The sequence below is a fragment of the Petromyzon marinus genome, chromosome 33 (genome assembly GCF_048934315.1).
Source record: "Petromyzon marinus isolate PM22_M1 ecotype Great Lakes invasive population chromosome 33, UKy_Petmar_22M1.pri1.0, whole genome shotgun sequence".
Lineage (NCBI taxonomy): Eukaryota > Metazoa > Chordata > Hyperoartia > Petromyzontiformes > Petromyzontidae > Petromyzon > Petromyzon marinus.
The window spans coordinates 14,494,639-14,516,329 of NC_133699.1; the positions used below are offsets into that span (position 1 = coordinate 14,494,639).

The 21,691-nt window shown below is 51.3% G+C and overlaps 1 protein-coding gene across 1 annotated transcript in view; it reads right to left on the reverse strand.

The window, feature by feature from the left end:
- ODF1 (outer dense fiber of sperm tails 1) overlaps positions 1-21,691 on the reverse strand; it is a 350,860-nt gene that overhangs the window by 124,474 nt on the left and 204,695 nt on the right. The window contains exon 7 of the mRNA XM_076071399.1: positions 7,827-7,873. Within this exon, the coding sequence (XP_075927514.1) occupies positions 7,827-7,873 (47 nt within the window). The remainder of the gene's footprint in view (positions 1-7,826; positions 7,874-21,691) is intronic.

Consider the following 21,691-nt stretch of genomic DNA (forward strand, 5'->3'; position numbering starts at 1 on the left):
AACCTGCCAGTCACATGTAGTGTACCCGATTGACATGTGCATGCACGTATGTACGTTGATTTACTTCGCACTGCACGTAGCCAACCGTGTGTAATCGGAGGCGCAAGAGAAGCACAACAAACTGAACACAACAACAAGTAGTTCTAAAGAAATGAGCTTTCACGGCAGATGCAAGAAAGGCCTTCAAATTGTTTCAACTGTCTCGCCGGGAGATGGAATCGGTCCCCGCAACCTCTGCTCTGCAAGTCCAGTGCCGCTGACCGGTTAACACCGCGGCAGCATTCGCCAAACAAATGAAAAATAAAACGTCCATGATTAAAAAGGGATTGTCCACACGCCCTGGTTACGCTTCCATGGAGAAACACAAAGATATGATTATCGCACGCTAATACATTACAAATGCAGACTGTGACAACTCTAACAATGCCCTATAACCAAACGATATCCCACTGAGATTTAAAAAATGTTCAAAGTATATCTGCGTAGCCACAACCGTGTTTGGGATGCTTCTCAATTTAGCACAATTTTAAAAAAAAGTTGTTGAATCCAGCGACGTTAATAGCGCCGCCGCCGCCGCCGCCGTCTTACCCAGACGGCACGGGAAGCCGCCACATGCGGATTGTGAGTTCCTGGAGGTGGGTGAGCGAGTCAACCAGGAGATGCCAACGCAGCCACCGCAACTTCCACGGGGGCCCCCCCGGCACGTAAACACAATGCACACACACGTGAGCCATTCGTCTCCCTAATACCTGAAAGCATCACTTAGCCTGTGCATGTTTTTCTGCGAATTATGACACCTCTTGCATAATTGAGCAGATGCGTTTATGAGCTGTTGCAAAAGTAAGGCAATGGACCCCTGTGGCCTTGAGAATAGTGATCTCGACTATGTTTTAACTTGATCAGGTAAGGCCCACTGCGCTATAAAGCTCATTTTTCATATGCGACCTGGCCACAAATGATAGCTCAATGAAAGTGTCGGCTAATCACGTGGACATTTATCACAGAAAAACACTCTAAACGCGCATTGGTGCACGCGGAGCGAACGTGTATTGTTCTCACTTATGCAGCCCGCTGCTTCGTCCAATCGTCATGGCTACCTAAATCGTTACAAGGAGCGGTGGCGCAGTGGTTGGCGCACTGCGCTACGAATCCGGTGACTCAAGTTCGATTCCCACTCGCGGCAAAAACCAGTGATGATTATCTGAACCGGTCCTGGGCCTCCCCTAGGTCAACTCGGCCTCAAATGAGTACCTAGTTCGGTGTGTAAACATCGCCACGAGGGAGACAAAGGCGGCCGGGCGCGGTGTTGGCCACCCACCCCCTCGTGTGTCGTGCCGGCCTTCATAGGTGCTCGCTAACAGCACTTGCCCCAACAGTCTGTTACAGGCTATACTGGGGATCTTTGTCTTTCTCTTATCTTTGGTGGTTGAACGGAGTGCGGAGGAAGTGAAACAGTCCGTCTGCTGAACACGGGTGGAGGAATCAATGGGCACGTTCACCGAGCGAAAGATTTAACCATGGTAGCCGCAAAAGAAGCGTGGGCACGGCGGCAACTGACGGCCGGTGAGCGACTTTACCCGGACGAATTAGCGAGTGCTGGATCATCATTCACCCCGACTGGTTTGAGGACATGGATACACTGCTATCCTCTCTAACCGTTTAGATAATCAATGGCCGGTACTATAAAGGTTACATCAGAAGGTCATTGTTTGTGTTGCAGTTGGCAGATATGACACTAAATTTGTCACATGGCTTAACCGCTTAATTAAATTGTCCTCTTTCGCACGAGCTAGGAAGGCTGAAGAGTTAACGGCGAGTGTCGGCAAAGCCACGTGTGTGTGTACGTGTGTGTGTGTACGTGTGTGTGTGTGTGTGCGTGCACGTGTGTGTGTGTGTGTGCGTGTCAGTGTGTGTACGTGTGTGAGTGTGCGTCTGCGTGTGGAGCGGTGGTGTAGCGGTTAGCGTGCCGCGCTACAAACCCGGTGACCCGAGTTCCATTCCCGCTCATAGCCAACATCAGTGACGATTATCTGAACCGGTAATGGGCCTCCTCTAGGTCGACTCAGCCTCAAATGAGTGCCTGGCGCGGTGTGTAAGCATCGCCTCTGGGGAGACAAAGGCGGCCGGGCGTGGTGTTGGCCACCTCGCGTACCGTTCCGGCCTTCACACGTGCTCACTGCCAGCACTTGCCCTAACAGTCTGGTAAAGGCTATACAGTAAATATTCGTCTTTGTGTGTGCGTGCATTAAGCCCTAGCGCTGCTAGAAAAACCCGAAGCAGCTTCCACTGCCGCGGCAAATGAGCGCGTCCCTTTCGTTCGCACCGTTTCAGAGTCAAGATGTCACCAAGATCACGATCATTCAAATCGTTTCCATAAACCATCTCTAGGCAGGTGCATTGACATTCATGATGGAAACCCCCCCCCCCCCCCCCCAAAACATTCGCTTAAAAACACTGCGGGCGTTCAAAAAACAGTCTACGATAGGCGGCATTGTGGCCAACCGCTCTTTCTTCACAGCACACGGAGAGGCGAAAAGAGGTGGAGACTCGTCGATCAGTTCGTGCGCAGCTGCTGGATGGAGTGTTGCAAAATTATGAGAGATGGCCGGTGGCTTGTGCGAAGACCTTCATCCGGCAGTGGATTGACCATGGACGACGACGACGACGACGATGATGATGCTCATGCTAGTGTAGTGACATCATCACTGCATGGTGCCGGCCCGGAAGGGTCGTGCCGTTCGATGTTCCTACATCGTGGACAGCACCGTGTGGGTGGCTGTGTGTGACACCAGCCCTAGCGTGGACAGCACCGTGTGGGTGGCTGTGTGTGACATCAGCCCTAGCGTGGACAGCACCGTGTGGGTGGCTGTGTGTGACACCAGCCCTAGCGTGGACAGCACCGTGTGGGTGGCTGTGTGTAACACCAGCCCTAGCGTGGACAGCACCGTGTGGGTGGCTGTGTGTGACACCAGCCCCAGTGTGGACAGCACCGTGTGGGTGGCTGTGTGTAACACCAGCCCTAGCGTGGACAGCACCGTGTGGGTGGCTGTGTGCAACACCAGCCCTAGCGTGGACAGCACCGTGTGGGTGGCTGTGTGTGACACCAGCCCCAGTGTGGACAGCACCGTGTGGGTGGCTGTGTGTAACACCAGCCCTAGCGTGGACAGCACCGTGTGGGTGGCTGTGTGCAACACCAGCCCTAGCGTGGACAGCACCGTGTGGGTGGCTGTGTGTAACACCAGCCCTAGCGGGGACAGCACTGTGTGGGTGGCTGTGTGTGACACCAGCCCTAGCGTGGACAGCACCGTGTGGGTGGCTGTGTGTGACACCAGCCCTAGCGTGGACAGCACCGTGTGGGTGGCTGTGTGTGACACCAGCCCTAGCGTGGACAGCACCGTGTGGGTGGCTGTGTGTAACACCAGCCCTAGCGTGGACAGCACCGTGTGGGTGGCTGTGTGTGACACCAGCCCCAGTGTGGACAGCACCGTGTGGGTGGCTGTGTGTAACACCAGCCCTAGCGTGGACAGCACCGTGTGGGTGGCTGTGTGCAACACCAGCCCTAGCGTGGACAGCACCGTGTGGGTGGCTGTGTGTAACACCAGCCCTAGCGTGGACAGCACCGTGTGGGTGGCTGTGTGTAACACCAGCCCTAGCGTGGACAGCACCGTGTGGGTGGCTGTGTGTGACACCAGCCCTAGCGGGGCTTGGCGAGCACTTGGATAGTGCGGGCACCACGCACAGCGTGTGGTGGGGGCTCCCCCGAGGGGGAGGGGTGAGTGTGAGCCCAGGGGCAGGGTTGCCCCGGGCCACGGCACTCTGGTTGGGTGATCACGTGTCCGGGGAGAGCTCTTGAGAATGTTGTAGAGGGAACGAGAATGTTCAAGAAGGCGGGCGGGGCCGAGGGCGGAGCGGCCCCGCCCGGAGAGGGATATAAGGCGGGTCCCTGAGAGGGACCGGGCTCTCTTCGTTAGCGGGAAGCTCTTCGTCCTACGAGGCAACGGCGTGGTCGGAGACCCGAGTGAGAGGGTCCGACCCTTCGTAGCAGTAACTCCTCCGTGTAGTGTAGTTAGCTGGGTGGTCACCACCCTAGGCTGTATCTGGTAAAGGGGCAGTTACCCCTCTGTGTTACGGTGTTACAAATAAATGTGTTGCCTCTAAAAAGGAACGAGTCTGTGACTCGGTTGGACCCACTACACTCGCAACATCACCCCTGCAAAACAAGGTCCTGCGTCTGATCCGAGCGAGGACACCGATAAGTGCAGTACCAAAAACGTGCACTGCGGGAGATGAGGTATCCTGCACATGTGTCTCATTTTAAACGCAGCTGCCGAATACGGCCCCCAAAGGGCCAAAAAATCGACAACAAAAAGAACAAACAAGCAGCACTCTCAAAGTTGTGATAGAAAAGAGTCCATGACGGGTCTTGAATTGAGCATGGAATGCGCACACATGGGCCGACAGGGCCCCCTCCGGCCTCTGGGCTGAATCGCTACGGCTTGGGGGCGGACCGTGCCGCCACTCATCAGGACGTACGAGCGAGGTGACGGGCATGCCTCGATGACTCCGACACGCTGAGCGAGCGAGGGACACGCTGAGCGGGGGACACGCTGAGCAGGGGACACGCTGAGCGGGGGACACGCTGAGCGGGGGACACGCTGAGCGGGGGACACGCTGAGCGAGCGGGGGACACGCTGAGCGGGGGACACGCTGAGCGGGGGACACGCTGAGCAGGGGACACGCTGAGCGAGGGACACGCTGAGCGGGGGACACGCTGAGCGAGCGGGGGACACGCTGAGCGGGGGACACGCTGAGCGGGGGACACTCTGAGCGGGGGACACGCTGAGCGAGCGGGGGACACGCTGAGCGGGGGACACGCTGAGCGGGGGACACGCTGAGCGAGCGGGGGACACGCTGAGCGGGGGACACGCTGAGCGGGGGACACGCTGAGCAGGGGACACGCTGAGCGAGGGACACGCTGAGCGGGGGACACGCTGAGCGAGCGGGGGACACGCTGAGCGGGGGACACGCTGAGCGGGGGACACTCTGAGCGGGGGACACGCTGAGCGAGCGGGGGACACGCTGAGCGGGGGACACGCTGAGCGGGGGACACGCTGAGCAGGGGACACGCTGAGCGAGGGACACGCTGAGCGGGGGACATGCTGAGCGAGCGGGGGACACGCTGAGCGGGGGACACGCTGAGCGGGGGACACGCTGAGCGAGCGGGGGACACGCTGAGCGGGGAACACGCTGAGCGGGGGACACGCTGAGCGGGGGACACGCTGAGCGAGCGGGGGACACGCTGAGCGGGGGACACGCTGAGCGGGGGACACGCTGAGCGAGGGACACGCTGAGCGGGGGACACGCTGAGCGGGGGACACGCTGAGCGAGCGGGGGACACGCTGAGCGGGGGACACGCTGAGCGGGGGACACGCTGAGCAAGCGAGGGACACGCTGAGCGAGCGGGGGACACGCTGAGCAAGCGGGGGACGCGTTGAGCGAGCGGGGGACACGATGAGCATGGAACACGCTGAGCGAGCAAGGGACAGAAGACCCGCGTGGGAAACCCACGTGTCGTGAAAAGCGCCAGTGCATTTTTCATCCTCACGGTAGCCTCGGTAAATAATGTAGCATCCGTAAACAAATCCAAATTTGAGCAGACCGATGCGGAGTGTCGCTATCCCGGCTGCGGTCGAGGGTGAGCGTTTGCTGGGCACATTCAAGCCGCGCGGAGAGAGGAAACTGCTCATCGTTAGGAGAAGCATCTGCTCATGCTGGATGTGCACACCTGCTATGCGATTGTTTCCAAGCTACAAACTAAGCGCCGGATGCTCTGAGTTTATTGCAATTACACATCTGCTGCAATTACCGCCAAATAAACCCGGCAATAAATACAAATACAACGAGCACAGGGCTTTGTGAGTTTTCATTCTTTGCAATTTCAAAGCAAAATAAATAAAAAAATCCGAAATAAATCCCTCTTTTCAATAATTACAACCACTACATGCCATGCTATTTCATCAAAATTCTATGAACAGTTAATGCTTACAACGAAAATTTCACCTACTTACTTCGTATTTTTTTGTTTACTGTTTTCAAATTGGGTTAGTTCAGGCCTTATCATATTGCATTATCCTTGCCAGGTTTCCATTCTTTTCCCACAAGCCAATCCCGGATATATTTCTTAGGCAATCTCGTGCCAATCAAAACTGTGCAATAAACCATAATATAGTTTGGTACAAAACAAATTCCTTCCACTCAAACACAGCTGCCAATTCCCAGACTGTCCGAGCCCGGAGGATACAGGAAACTCATGCAGAACAGAGGGAGAACATGTGAACCGCACACACAAAGGCACCCGAGTCAGGATTCGAACCCAGACGACGCTTGCTGTGAGGCACAAGGGTTGCCCCCGCTGCGCCACCCCGATACCCGTAAGCAGAATGGAGGAGACTGGCCACGGAGGCAGATATTGGAGTGGACACTCGGGGGCTCGGCGCCCAAAGGAGACACGTCGAGCCAGATGGCAGGACACTGGAAGAGCGACATTGGAGGTCGGGTGTCAGCTGCTTAACGGCAGAAATGCATCAATGGTGAGGTGTTGTGGCATCCACGCCATTGACTGTGATGATCTCTAGACCGTGACCTTGAACCCGATGCGCTGTGAGATCTCTCCTTCGCGAGCCCGGCCAGCCGGCGTGTTCCCCACGTGCTGATGATATACGCAGTGCCGGGGTGGCGAGTTCACCGCCCCGCGGGTCACTGTGGACGTGTTTGAGATGCTGCTCGTTGACAATGAATGACAGCCATTAGATTTGAATACTTTGCTGTTAAGAACCTGTACACATCTAGCGATGGTTGAGAAAAACACAGTACACTCGCGGGCCTCCCCACGACTTCAAAACCACGGCCATTGTCCGCGTGTATTCATCAGTGCATTTCAATATTGAAGAACAACAACAAGAACACTCTTCAAATTAACAATTTAAATCTGGGCAGCAGGGTGGTGCCTTGGTAACGCTTGTGTCTCAGTCAGGAGGACCTTGGTTCAAGTCCTCAATGGGGAAAGTCTCTATGTCCTCCTCTCATTCTGCGAGGATTTCCTCCGGGTTTCACGGCTCCCTGCCGTTGCTAAAAACGTGCAGTGTAACAACTGCTGTTGGCCAAACGCCCCAATGTAGCAGGGCCCTCCTCAATACGAGTCTTCAGACTCAGCGTAGCTTTACCATGTAAATAAGCAAATAGAGTACACACTGTAATTGCACGACTGTTTATCAATGGGCGTGAAAACGGATCGGCCGTGCGGCATTGGGAACACGCGTGTGCAAGACGGGAGCGCTGTGTGAGGGGGGGGGGGAGACGTGAGAGGAGGGATTGGACGAGACCCCAGCGACAGGTGAAACCGATAAGACAGATCGGACGAACGAGGCAAACATATCACCTCCGAGGGAGCTCCGACAGGTGAGACAAATGAGATACATGGGCTGAATAAGTAAAAAATATAAAATGTCTGGCACTACTAGCACCAGATGAGGCCAGACACATAAGAAAACTGAATCCGATAGGAAAATAGAATTTAAAATTCAGAATACATTTCCAAACGTTAACAAAGTGATCCAGACGTGTCAATTGTTCAATGGGGACAAGCAGAGATCTAAATATAATTGAAAATCGAGCTACGATTCCCCCCCCCCCCCCAAAAAAAAAATTGCCTATGAAAATCCAACGCCCGTGTATTGAACAGGTATTCCATCACGCGTGAAACGCATCTCGAAAAAGAAAACGCAGGTAGAGGGAAATGATCGCATTGCGTGAAGCAGGCGACTCACCGAGCGGACGTGCGGGAGGGGATTCGGGAAGGAGACGGCGCAGCAGCCTGGGGGAGAGAGAGAGCGCGGCAATCGTAATGAGTCAGAAACGCGAGCCCTTTGTGTTCACAGGTGCATCGAGTGTCCATCCGCAAAACAATATCTGCAGCTGCACACAAACACACAGACGGTTTGTAACGCTGCGCATACACCCACACGCAGCCAATCGGCAATATGAAAAAGCTTTCGCCAAAGAGATCCCCCGGCTCAAATGGGCGTTAAGGTGGTGCTTACCTCCCGTTTACAGCCCTGCAGAGCCGGTGGTGGAAATTCCGCATTGGCAGGGGTGAGTATGTTCATAAACCAATGTTGACTTCTCCACAAATTGGTACAAATTATATTAACCCCAGAGGGTTGAGTCAACCACCCCAGCCAGGATGAGAACTCGCACACTTCCGATTACGAGCCACTCGCCCTGCCGCCTGTAGGCCGGCGTGTGGCGAAGCGTCTCTAAGTATAGACGCGCGCTATAACTACGCCGCCCGACTATCATGAACCGTAAGAGGCGAGCGCGTTCGTAATCTCAAATGCCAGTCTTCAGAAGGCTTCGGACCATCGCTCAGCTGCGCGCACACCAAACCGCCGAGCGATGCCACGGGCACGCTCACCTCTGAGCGTCAACTGGGCACATTTTTACATTTTACGAGCGTGCGATTTTAAGACTTGGCACTATTAAGAGCCCATACACGTCTGCCGAAGGTTGTGATTAGTGCACTGCACTCACAGGCCACCGCTCTACCACCAACCAATGATCGTTAATCCACGTGTATTCATCGGTGCATTTCCATGTTGAGAAACAACAAGAAGGATGACGCACTGCTTATGAACGATGTAACAACGCGAGCAGGAGCACGCAGGGCAGGGGTGTCGACGGAGCGACTGTGCGGCACGGAACGGGAGGCGCGAGTCAGGAGGGTCGACAGAGAGACGAGGGATGGACCAGACGCCCGGACGGATGGATGCAGCGTTCAAGTGAGGCGAGGCCAGACGTACGCTAGGAGTGCAAATACATGAAGCCGGGACAATTCCCACTATAAAATTGGATACCACGCGTGTGTGGGACCTGTAATGAAGGCCGACATAACCTTCCAATTGGAATTCTGCACGAGGACAAACATCTGAGCCTTTCAGTGTCAAAAGGAACCTAATTGCAGATTATGGGATGCTTAAAGTCACTGGCCTAAAACAACTGACCCATGAACCCCAACGCCACCGTGATAAGAGAGCCAATGCCTCTCTGCTGCCATGAGCACGGCTTAAGGAAATAAAAAAATCATATTATGTGGACACCTTTTGCTTTAGCCGTTTTATATAAGAACAACGGAATTGGCAAATTGAAAAAAAAGATTATTGCCAATGAAGCAGACGGCATTTAAACCAAACGGCTCTTCAGCAGCAACGCCTGACTGGCAAAACGCTTACCTCCGTTTCACGTTTAACATTTAATTCTTCTGCCAATACTACTAAAAGTAACAATATTTGCATTTATAGGCCTCGAAGGCCTCGGCAAAACCACAGCGTCTTGCGTTTGATATTACCTCACACGTTCAAAGGGAACCCCCAGTGCCAGCTGTACCTTCGTGGCATGAGGCGACTCAGCATCAGCCTGCAAGTGGGAATTAGTCTGCCAGCTTACAACTTTAATACCACACATAACACACACAGACACAAAGACAGACACCCCCCCCCCCAATGTAGCCTTAACAGATTGTTAGCGAGCACCTATGAAGGCCAGAATGGCACACGAGGGGGTGGGTGACACCATGCCTTTGTCTCCCCAGTGGCGACAGTTACGACACACTGCACCAGGTACTCATTTGAGGCTGAGTTGATTTAAGGGAGGCCCAGGACCGGTTCTGATAATCAACACTGGTGTTGGCCATGAGCGGGAATCGAAATTGGATCACCGGGTTCGTACCGCAGCGTGCTAACCGCTACACCACCGCTCCCCACACACACACACACATGCATCCATCCATACATGAGGAAGTCCAAAACTTTTAAAAATGCAATGTTTCAAATAGACAGAGTAGTTTTTTTATGGGCTTCGAAAAACAATTAAACAAGTAACTCTGACACACTTCAACTCAGATGTGCGATTATACAAAGAACACTTTTACATCTACACCTAGGCCTGCACGGCCCTCCAACTAAGTCGTCCGAGATCCCAGAAACAAATCTTGGATCGGCGCGACGCAATTGGACCGAAGCGGGGTGAGCCAAAGAGCGCTTTGCACACGCTGCAGAGTCGTAGCGAGGTTCCTAACCACAAGCGTCGCCGAGGGCCCCACCGCTGCGGCTCTGTTCCGCCAACAAAGCTGTGGTGGTGGCTCCATCACCGACAGCTTCCGACCGACGACCGGTCCCCCCCACGCACGCCTCTTCCACACGTGGGACCGTGGAAGACGGTGACCCACAGCGCAGTGAGCGTGTGTGGGGCTGGTGTGTGGGGCCCGTGTGTGGGGCCCATGTGTGGAACGAAGAACAGAGGCCTCACGTACGGAGGACGCTGTGAGGTTGCTCACGATGACTTCTTATCCTTCGTGTAGACGTCACGATAAATTAAACGGCAAGGATTTATATTTATTTATTTACCGTGATGTCTCAACGAAGGAAATGAAAGCAAATGGAAACGCAGCCGTGCACTAACCGGAGAAGATTGCTGGTGGATCATTGAGTTACGACCTCATAATAAATACAATGGATAATTAAATGAGCAATAACTAAGCATCACGTAGGAGAGAGCGCACAGCCCACATTAGTCTAATCTATGAGCACTGCGGAACTCAATGGAGTACGTCAATGTATCCACACACGTAAATTACGGAGTGGAATTCAACGTGCCCTCGCACGCCCGAATCCAATACCTTGCTCGCGGTACGAAATAATTCACTTTGCGCGGCTACCTTCACAAAGGGGTTCACGTAGCCACGCGCACGTGCAACCGAAACCTCAGAAGCACTCGCGCACACACACACACGGTGCGCTGCAGCATGAAAACAGAAATAACACGGCCTGCAAGAAGGGGGCACACGCCCGACCGAGCGGGTCGCAATGCCGGCATGCGGAGCGCTCGGCATTTGTCACCCGGGTGCGGCGGCACCGGCGTGGCGTGGCAAATGGGGCGCGGCGTGGAGCACCAGCAGCGGGGGACCGTCGAGGCCTCTGTTGCGTTGCAGCAAAATAAAATTGGGTCTTGTCCCCCCCACGCCCACCCCCCCTCAGCTTTTTCCACAATATCCATCCCCGTGTTTGTGTGTGCCCCGTGCACATGGCAAGTTGGGGCGATGAATGGTTTTTTACTGATTGTTGTTGTCACGTTCTGACCCGCCCCGACTGGACATCCGTGAAAAAGAGCTTCATAGCTCATCGGATTTCTCGAGGATAAATAAAAATTCGGATTCTGAACTCATCTGTCGCTTCTGCCAAATCAGCCTACACGCGCCAGATCTTGAAAGCCAAGCAGGCTGATCCTGGTTGGTTGTTATCAATGGATGACCACGAGAGATTTCCAGGCGTCACAGATTTGCGGCATGGGTTTTCCTTGTTGGATTCTACGGTAGTTTTTTTTTCTCCCCACAAGGCACAAACTCTCCTGAATGTACAGGCCCCGATGCCGCCACACAGGACCCTCGTCACAGAGAGTCTCGAGACTCAGCGAGGCTCCCCTGGGAAGTCATTTTCTACATCGTTGAGGGGGTTGTACTATGTACGTACGTTGAACTTCTTCTTTCCTACGTTGGGACTGGTGGAACACCGCTGTGAGCCGATTGTGTCTGAGCGGAAGCGTGCCTCCCCGGGTGTTTGGGGTGTGTATGTACGTCTTGTACGTATGTATGTTCAACCTATTCTTTCGCACCGTACGTAGCCAACTGTGCTAATCGGGGGTGTTTGTCAATCTAGACGATATAAAATTGCATAGCTCCAGTGCCTTCCTAATATCGAAAGAGCGTTCCAGACGGCCACAGGAGCGCATCCATAAAGCGCGATGCGGTGACCGTCTTTGTTCTACGGCTAGCAAAAAGCGGTGATATCATCGCGGCGCCAGGTTTATTTGCTCATCCAACTTTCCTGCGATGCCTCAGAGACGCAAAATTAACAATATGTTCTGTGTAATATTATCATGATAACGAAAACTAAGTTACTAACCACTCTGTGTGGGCATTGCTTACCAATTCACACAGTTCGTCTCTAAGTATTCTTGTTTTCTCCCACACTATATATATATCAAGTATGTGGTGAAACATCCAATACAAAGACCTGAACCATTTGAAAAATAGCGAGGCTTTTGTGGATAAATAAAACAAAAATAACGTGCACGCAATGGATGCGTGAAAGTAAAGCCACATATAATATATTGATGAAGGTAACATGCATTTGCAAAGCACGGAATCCCCAGGTAACTCATAGCTGTGTGTTTGTATTGGCTCAAAACGCACCAAGGGATTTGTACAACAGGATAGGGCGCCAAATGGGAAAGCATGAAAAATTATTCAAGACTATTAGACGGTCAAATCTGGAGCAGCTGGCCATCATAACTGTGGATACAACAATGCTAATAATTTACAGCCCTTTGTCAATCCACTCACCCCGCAAGTGTTGATCATAGGAGTCGTTTGACCATACTTCACCACACTGGTCAATACAGGTCGGCGAAGCGGGGCCCGAGGCTCGGCTCAGATATCACTGGCCACCGCTGCCAGCCGGGTCGACGGGATGACAGCACGCCGTGCCACCCCGGCACCCGAGGGAGATGCGGGCCGTAGAGACACAGGCAGCAAAGGAGCGGTATCAAGCGACACCGCATTCATCCCAGGACTCGCAAACGTTCAGATTCAAATCAAACCACAGAGCGCGTGACCCCGCACTGCATGCACGTCCAACACACAAAACGGAGTGCGCTTATCGTAGCTGGCGCATGAACACGGTTGGCGACGTCCGGCGTGAAAGAAGCACAGCGATGTTCTGCATCGTGAACTGCCACGTTAGCCGAAGTTACAGGGGCCATTCATAAGGCTCGTGCATGCGTCACAACCGAAAGAGCACATTAGAAAACAGACGTCACTCGCTTATCGCAGTGGAATCATTTCGGACGGTTTGCGAATTCCCACAATGGGAGCAGCACATCGGCTATCGGGGATGAGAGCAAGGAGGCAGGCCTGACCGTTGCTCGATCTGGACCCCTCACACCGATGCCACGCTGTCGAGATGTTAACTACCTCATCTGGTACACAGGAGGTTGTGGGTTCGATCCCAACCCTGACGCCTGCTGTATATTTGGAGTCTGTGTTCTTTCGCTCTCTCCCCATGGTTTTCCCCTCCACATTTAGAATCAACTTGCGTTTAAGAGTATTTGGATGCAATACATTTCCACGAGATAAGCCACTTTGTTGACCTATCATTTGTGGCCAGGTCGCTTATGAAAAAGAGCTACATAGCTCAGTGGTCCTTACTTGGTAAAATAAAAAAAAATGTTGTTAAGTTTTTATCTGGCCCCTTCACTCTGGTGCCACGGTGTTGAGATGTTAACTACCTAACCTGGTATAAATTAGGTCGTGGGTTCGATTTCTACCCTGATGTCTGTTGCATATTTGGAATTTGCATGTCTCTCCCCATGGTCGTGTGAATTTTTCTCTGGGTCCTCCGGTTTTCCCCTCCACATTTAGAATCAACATCACGCATTTAAGAGTATTTGGCTGCGATACATTTACACGTGGTAAGCAACTTTGTTGAGCTGTCATTTGTGGCTAGGTCGCTTCTAAAAAAGAGCTACATAGCCGTGGACCTTACCTGATCAAATAGAAATAGTTGAGTATAGTTTTTAGCAACTGCCTCTACATGTCAAACAATCAGCCACACTATTTTTCGTTCTTCCGTTAAAACTCACTATTTTCCGTCGCTTACTCCAACTCCCCTTCCCCCTTCCTTCCCCATCACTAACTCCATCCCTCTTTGCAACTTCCCTACCCATCCATCACACTCATTCGTCATCGACCACTGACTGTCGCTTTCACCATCGTTTATTTCATGCATCATCATATTCATCACGCACTACCATCCCTTCTCGTCAACCCATGTCATCGCACTATTCTGCCGTACAAAAGAGTTGATTGTTTGCTCAGCGCCTTGGTGAAGGCGTAAAAAATAAATGAAAATAAGACGGAGATCTTTGCACTGGCTGCAACGGGGTCACCGCTTCTCATTTGAGCCTTGCGAGGTGGGCGGACGCGGCGCCAGACAGAGGCGGAAACTCGGCGAGGAGAGTGAGGAGGGCGAGGAGGCCACAGCAACAGCAGGGGAGCTACTGCTGCTGCTACTGCTGCTGCTACTGCTGCTACTACTGCTGAGGAAGAGGAGCTACTGCTACTGCTGCTACTGCTGAGGAAGAGGAGCTGCTACTACTGCTACTGCTGCTGCTGCTACTGCTGCTACTGCTGCTACTGCTGCTCCGTTTCGCTGAGGACGGTGAGAAAGCCAGCCGAGCTGCCCGGCCACCGAGACCGGAGGGCACGTGGCAGACGCGCGTGATGCCCGCGATGCCCGCCGTGATGCCCTGGGTGCCCGCCGTGATGCCCTGGGTGCCCGCCGTGATGCCCTGGGTGCCCGCCGTGATGCCCTGGATGCCCGCCGTGATGCCTGCAGTGCCCGCCGTGATGCCCTGGGTGCCCGCCGTGATGCCCTGGGTGCCCGCCGTGATGCCCTGGGTGCCCGCCGTGATGCCCTGTGTGCCCGCCGTGATGCCCTCGGTGCCCGCCGTGATGCCCTGGGTGCCCGCCGTGATGCCCTGGGTGCCCGCCGTGATGCCCGCCGTGATGCCCTGGGTGCCCGCCGTGATTCCCTGGGCTGCTTGCGTGCGAGTGGCACCGTGGAACAGGCTCATTCTAACTGGAGCTCTAACAAGAACATTTCACCAGGATTACATCACTGGAGCGTGGACACATCTCACTTGCAAGGGCCTCCACCAGTGTCGCTCGACTCGCGCACAGCAAAGGCGTAATTGACTCGTATACACACGCATATACAGGCTTATGAATGTCGGAAGAAAACGTTCCAGGCGGAAGCACGTCTGAAAGTGCCGTGCGATGCCGTGACCGTCTGGAGTGAAATTGTTGCGAGCTCGGAACAGGCAGCAGAGTCGCTGCTGGAGTGAAGGATCATGGGGGAGGTAAATAAGCGTGGCCGTGATAAGTGACACTCTCATAGATAATGTGTGAAAGACTTCCGTTGCTCGAAATACACAGCCAGATATTTTAATAAACCAGAAAGATCCCTGTCTTTATTATTTTCACGTTTTCATATAACAATAAGCCTCACGCGCTGTAATTGAATACACTTTGTGATGTGTTTCAATTGCCACGGATGTCAATTTCACAAGCGGCTTTAATTAAAGTCTAGAAATGAACGAGCAAGACGATACAGATGGCAAGCAAATAAATGTTTGCCAAGGGGCATGCGTCTCGCCATCGTAGAAGGGATGTGGATAGCAGCAGCCACGACAGCCGCTTGCCCACGGCGGCCGCTCCCCTCACACTGCCCGCCCTGAGGGACGGTACAGACGGAGGTGACGGTATGCCATCGTCATTATCGGCCGACTGCATAATACACGCGCCGTCCATTGCCATCGGTCTGAGCCTTGCACAGCCACAAGCCATGTCGCAGTTGCATTGCAGACGACGATACTCAGCCCATCATGATAAAAATGAGTAAGACTCTGTGGGGAAGTCAGCAGTGGTCATCCTGCGGATAAGGCTCACCCACGCCGTAAGAATGTGGAACCACCACTGACTCAGGGCCTTGAACAGAATCTGAGCTCCACTTCAATGCTCATTTGAGCAGGAAATTGCTTTGACTTTTGGCCACGCTTGAAAGAAAAAGTAACAGAACAATATTTACAAGCATAAAAGAAGTGCTCGACTTACTTAATCATCATGGGACCTCCTTTGCCAGTACCAAATATATGATAATAGCTTTTCCCCCTTTTTTTCTGGCAACAAAACAGCTGTTAAGATGTTAAAACACCAAACTGAAACCTTTAACAAGGAATCATGTCTGCAATAACCACAATGCTTGTGGTCAGAATGCAGACAAAACACAATCTAATAATATATGCGCATTGTCTTTGAAACTGATTGGTCCACACCAGAGACAGCTTTCTTTTAAAACTATGTCCCAAAACGGTGTTAGACCAGAGGACGCCAAAAGGCGCACACAGCACCAAGACAATGCCACTATCAGAGTAATGAGAGCTCGGGGTTGAGCAGCTACATCATGGGACCTGCTTTGCCAGTGTTTAAGTAAAACCTATGAGAGTAGGTTTTACTTCAACACACACACACATCCGTCCGTAGATCTCTTACAGTTAAGAGTTAGAAGAACATTTTCAACGAAGGCTTTCTTCATGTCAGGCCTCGCGGGATACGTGCACAGCAGCGACAATGTCCGGGGCACTCTCATTGCCCTGGGGGATCCAGGCACAGGAATGGACACGGTAGCTTGGTCATCATGTCGAATAGAAAAGTTTTTACTTCAAAATGTTGATTTTGTTTCTCGGTATTTTTCTTTCTCCCTCACAAAGTTGGATTGTTTGAATGAAAGTTTGGTGGCGAGGCATTTGCAGAATAAACCTTCACTTACTCACCCAGAAACCCATGGCTTCCTACTCATCCATAATCATAACTCTTGATTCTAAGCCACAAATACCAACCACTCAGCCATAAAAAATATGAAACTACTTCATTGTCCTAGATCGGGGGTTGGCAACGTGCGGCTCTTTAAGGACTGCTTCGTGATGTTGTTTATTCAGGACCACCGTCTCTCATACGCACGTGCACTGCGACTCTTGAATTATGGAATTTGAACCAAATTCGAAAAAAAGTCTCTTGTTGTTTGATTTCCAAACCCTGTCTTCGACAAAGATGTAACCTTGTTAAAAGATGCAACCCGACACTTACAGACGTCAACATCACAGTCGATGCCTGCCCAAAAGAGCAGCGGAGTCCTTGCTTTCAGCAGGCCTGGCCGCTGATGAGACAGTGTACAGTCAAACCCGGTCGATGGGCTGTGTAAAACTTACTTTTTTTCCCACATGCACTGCGGATCTTTAAACATACTTTTTTACGTGGATATACTGAAATGTGTAGGAGACATTGCCTGCTCAACTATTTTACGATTTACATTTTTCCTACAACGATGCAAATTATGATTTTGTGTCACATCTGCACACGAACTCGGAATTTTAAAGACCGCGTAGATTTTTCACATTTGCTTAGAGAGAAAGCCACGATCGCACAATTGCGGATTTTGGGGCGCTGCATTTGCTGAATAACAGCCGATGGTTCCCTTTTGTTTGCACGCACACCCCTCCCCCTCCCCTTGTTGCGTGCAGCATTTGCCTTGGCTCTGGTGAAATGCGAAGCTTTGCTTTGTCCACACAGAGTCAAGACTATAAGGGGCCAGCAGTCGGTTTTAAGGGCCAAACAAGCTTCCTATTATTGAAAGACACAACACATCGTGATGCTGCTTTGCTTTCACTACGAAAGCCTCACCGAGTCTCAGGGCTTGTTTCCAGGAGGGTCCCGCCACAGTTTTTAGGCAGTGGGGCGAAATGTTCAATCGCGTGCAAGACAGTTACCCAGCTAGTTCCCCAGGTGGGGCATCCACGGTGCGTCGGCACAGAACGAGAGCAGCAACAAGGGCGTCAGAGCGATCCGTACGGAGGATCGGGAAATGTCGGCACAGAACGCGTCGGAGGTGCAGGCAAAAAATATGGCGTGAAGAGCCAAACATGAGCACCAATAATAACAATACAACCACGCGTATTGTTCCAAAGACAGGCGCATTGTTGATGTTGCTAATGTGTCATCACAATTGAGTTCTGTGCAGGTACTTTTTTTGTCAGCATTGGGATATTTGTCCAATCCCAGTTATAGTGAGTGTTGTTTATCTGTGGGAGGGAAGGGGAGAAGCTGCAGCATGGCCTAACGAGGCACGGCAGCTCCCACACGGCCGCCAGGCCTGCACGCAGCCACAGGGTACTGTCAGCAGCAACACTCACCAATCATCGCGGCACATCGCCAAATGGAAAGTTCAGCGAGGTTTGAATTGCCACTTCATGACCACATGAACTTCTGAAATACACCCCCCGCTTCACCGGCCCGGTGACCCCCACCCCCCTCCGTTTCAACCACTGAGCTGTACTTCCCTTCTCAACTCCCGTAGAGTATCCCCCAAAGCGCTGAGGCCTGTCGGTTAACATCCCAATTATTGGGAAAGAGGGCATTTGGCAATAACATCGTGGCCTAAAAAAGTTAAACATATGTAGTGGAGTAGGAAGGTGCGTAGTGCAAACAGTGTGATTGCATGGAAACAAAGACAATACGGCTTATGTTGGGTCAGCTTGTTGTGAAGGCAAAGTCATTACGGGTCATGTTGGATCAGCCTGTAGCGAAGACACATACAGTACAGGTTATGTTAGGGCAATTAAGCTGGGGGAGCCAAAGACGGCTGTGATTGGTTGGTGTTGTTGTCAAGGCTGGAGTGGCGTCTTGAAGTCTGGCAAGGTAACAGGTGCAGAGGGCACGCGAAGCGCAGTTGGGACGCGGGTTAATTAATTGGGGTGTGATGAGAGCGGGGATAAGGTCGGGAGTTGGAGTCGGGAGTAGAGAGTTGGAGTTGGGGGCTGGACGAGGCAAGACGTGGAGCAGCTGAGGAGACGAAGGGGGAGACGGAGTTTGGAGACAGAGTTTGGAGACAGAGTTGGAGGCAGAGTTTGGAGACAGAGTTTGAGACGGAGTTTGGAGACGGAGTTTGGAGACAGAGCTAGCAGTAGAGAGAGCGTAACGATAGCGGCGCTGAAGAAGAGAAGCAGCCAGCAGTAGAGAGAGCATAACGATAGCGGAGCTGAAGAAGAAAAGCAGCTTGTAGTAGAGAGAGCGTAACGATAGCGAGCTAGAGAAGAGTAGTTAGCAGTGGAGAGAGCATAGCGTCGGTGATAGCGGAGAGCAGAGACGAAGTAGTTAGCAGTGGAAAGAGCAAAGTGACGGTGATAGCGGAGAGCAGAGACGAAGTAGTAGGCAGTGGAGAGAGCATAGTGACGGTGATAACAGAGAGCAGAGACGAAGAGGTTAGCGGTGGAGTAAGCGCAGAAATAGTGGGGAGTGGAGAGACAAAGGTGGCGAGCGAGCCGAGTGAAGCACGGCGAGCGAGCAGTGGCGACATGGATACTGTGGAATATTGAGGACATGCGGAGAGTTGTAAATAATAAAGCGGTGTTCGAAGAAAGACAAAAGTTGTCTGAGTGAAATCGAACACTACACATATAATAGGCAACGCTTTGGGCGATGGGCCTTCTTGATGGCACAGGCATAGAGAGGCCAGAGAGACAGAGCGGAGAATAGGAATTGGAGACTGAACTTGACACCAATGGGGCCTGACGAGAATTACACTGTCACAATTTATTATTTCCTAATTGCTTATGCCTCAAAAGTACAGAATATGGCTATTATTCCCCACAAACTTTGCTTTTGTGACCAGGGCAGTGATATTTTGAAATTTACCTATTTTCAATGAGAAAACTGACGAATTTGTGTATTTTTGTTCACGTAAAGTCAGAAAAAACAACATGAATCAAAATGAACATGAATGTATTCGAAAGTAATAAAAAATCACTACAAAAGATTTAGACACCAAGGCGCACTACCACAGGCAGGACTGGCCACAGCGGACCGAGTTCTCTGTGGGGAGGAACAACGTCAAGTGGGAGCCACTGGTGGACCCCCGGAAGGTGCTGATGCCACCACTGCACATCAAATTGGGCTTTATGAAACAATTTGTCAGAGCTGTAGATAAGGAGTTGGCAGCCTTCAAGTACCTTCAAGACGTCTTCCCTAAGCTGTCTGAAGCAAAGGTCAAAGCCAGTGTCTTTGTCGGACCACAGATAAAGAAGATCCTGGAGTGCAATGAATTTCCCAAGAAGCTCACTAGTAAGAAGAAAGCGGCTTGGGACAGCTTTGTCGCAGTGGTTCGTGGCTTCCTGGCCAATCACAAGGTCGAAAACTATGTGGAGCTGGTTGAGACTGGTGAAGAACTACAGCACAATGGGCTGTAGGATGTCCCTCAAAGTCCACATCCTTGCTCATCTTGATAAATTCAAAGAGAACATGGAAGCGTACTCGGAGGAGCAAGGCGAGCGCTTCCACCAGGATATACTGGACATTGAATGCTGCTACCAAGGACAGTATAACGAGAACATGATGGGAGACTACATTTGGGGGTTGATTCGTTAAAGTGATTTACAGTATAATCGTAAATCTCGAAAAACTACTCACTTTTAAATCTTTTGCAGTCATTTTTGTATTACTTTAGTATAAATACATGTTCATTTTGATTCATGTGTTTTTTTCTGACTTTATGTGAACGATAAGACACAAATTCGCCAGTTTTCTCATTGAAAATAGGTAAATTTCAAAATATCACTGTCCTGGTCACAAAAGCAAAGTTTGTGGGGAATAATAGCCATTTTCTATACTTTTTAGGCATAAGCAATTACGAAATAACACTTACTACCCAGGAATAAACATTGTGTTACATAGTGTTAACATTCACACGTTTCTTTATACAGCCTTAAACTAGTGTATGGACCTATTAGTCGCTTACGAGTAAGAGACAAACCCCTTCAAAACATCATAATAAACAATTCCGAAATAAACTATTTTGTTTTGATTTAAAGCTTTCGTGACTGCAGGGATTTATATTCTTGGTTCTTTCGGTAAAGTCACGTAGAAGGGAAACCATAAAATAACAAAAAAATTTAAAAACAATAAAATCATCACGACGTTTCGACTACAACACAAACAATCATCATCAGGTGTGAAAACCACAACTATTTTGTATTTAAACTTTAATTAGAAAACGTTGCGAGCACATTGCATCATGGTTATCAATGTTTCCACGTGGTATCTACTTAACACAGAATAAAAGAACATTATCTACTTAGATAATGTAATTTCAATGGAATCCAAGAGGCTGTCAAGTATCGTTCGGATCTTCGGAAGTTTCAAATGTTTTACATCACTGAACCTTGCAAGGCAGGTTTGAGGAACACATCGGAGGCAATCTAATAACAAGTTTGACTTGAGTGACTTTTCATCCCCTTGCCGTACAATTTCACCGAGAAAGTTTGTTCCGCAAACAAAAAACGTGCGTTCCGAAACGAGGTTACACCCAAATACGATTCTAAAAAGAGGGGTGAAAAAAAGTGAGCCTCCAGCTTCAACGACGCGGCGGTGTTGTAGCGAGGGCGAGACGTTCCCGTCAGCCCTACCAGCTGCTCCACATTCAGATTGAATACGCGGGGATGCCTTCTGTCCCTTTCCTTCTGCTCTCATCCCCAATCGTATACACAAAATGTTTTTCTTTCTAAGGCAGTGGTTATTGACGGATGTGTCGGTGAGAGCTCCGACGGTGTTGCTTATGGCACCACTGCCAGCGCAGTGTCACCCACGCCACCTGTCAATCACTGTTCCCCTTTAGCCCGGTCGGCCTGCGCTGTCTGGTGCCTCCTCCTCTCCCTGGCACTCCACGCTGGGGACTGCGACCTACATCTTCTCTCTCCGTTGGCCTGGTTGATGGGCGCACGGTCGAGAGTTCCCACATTTGTGGCAGCCAGGTTACTTCTGAAAAACAAGTTCATACCTCGGCACGGTTTGCCTGGTAGGATGGGGATGGTTTAGTTTTTATTTGTACGTGCTTAGGTGATGTTCACCTTTCTTGTACTTTGCACGACTGGCGTGTTTTTCTATTGTTTGTTGTTGCAACGTTTTGAGCCC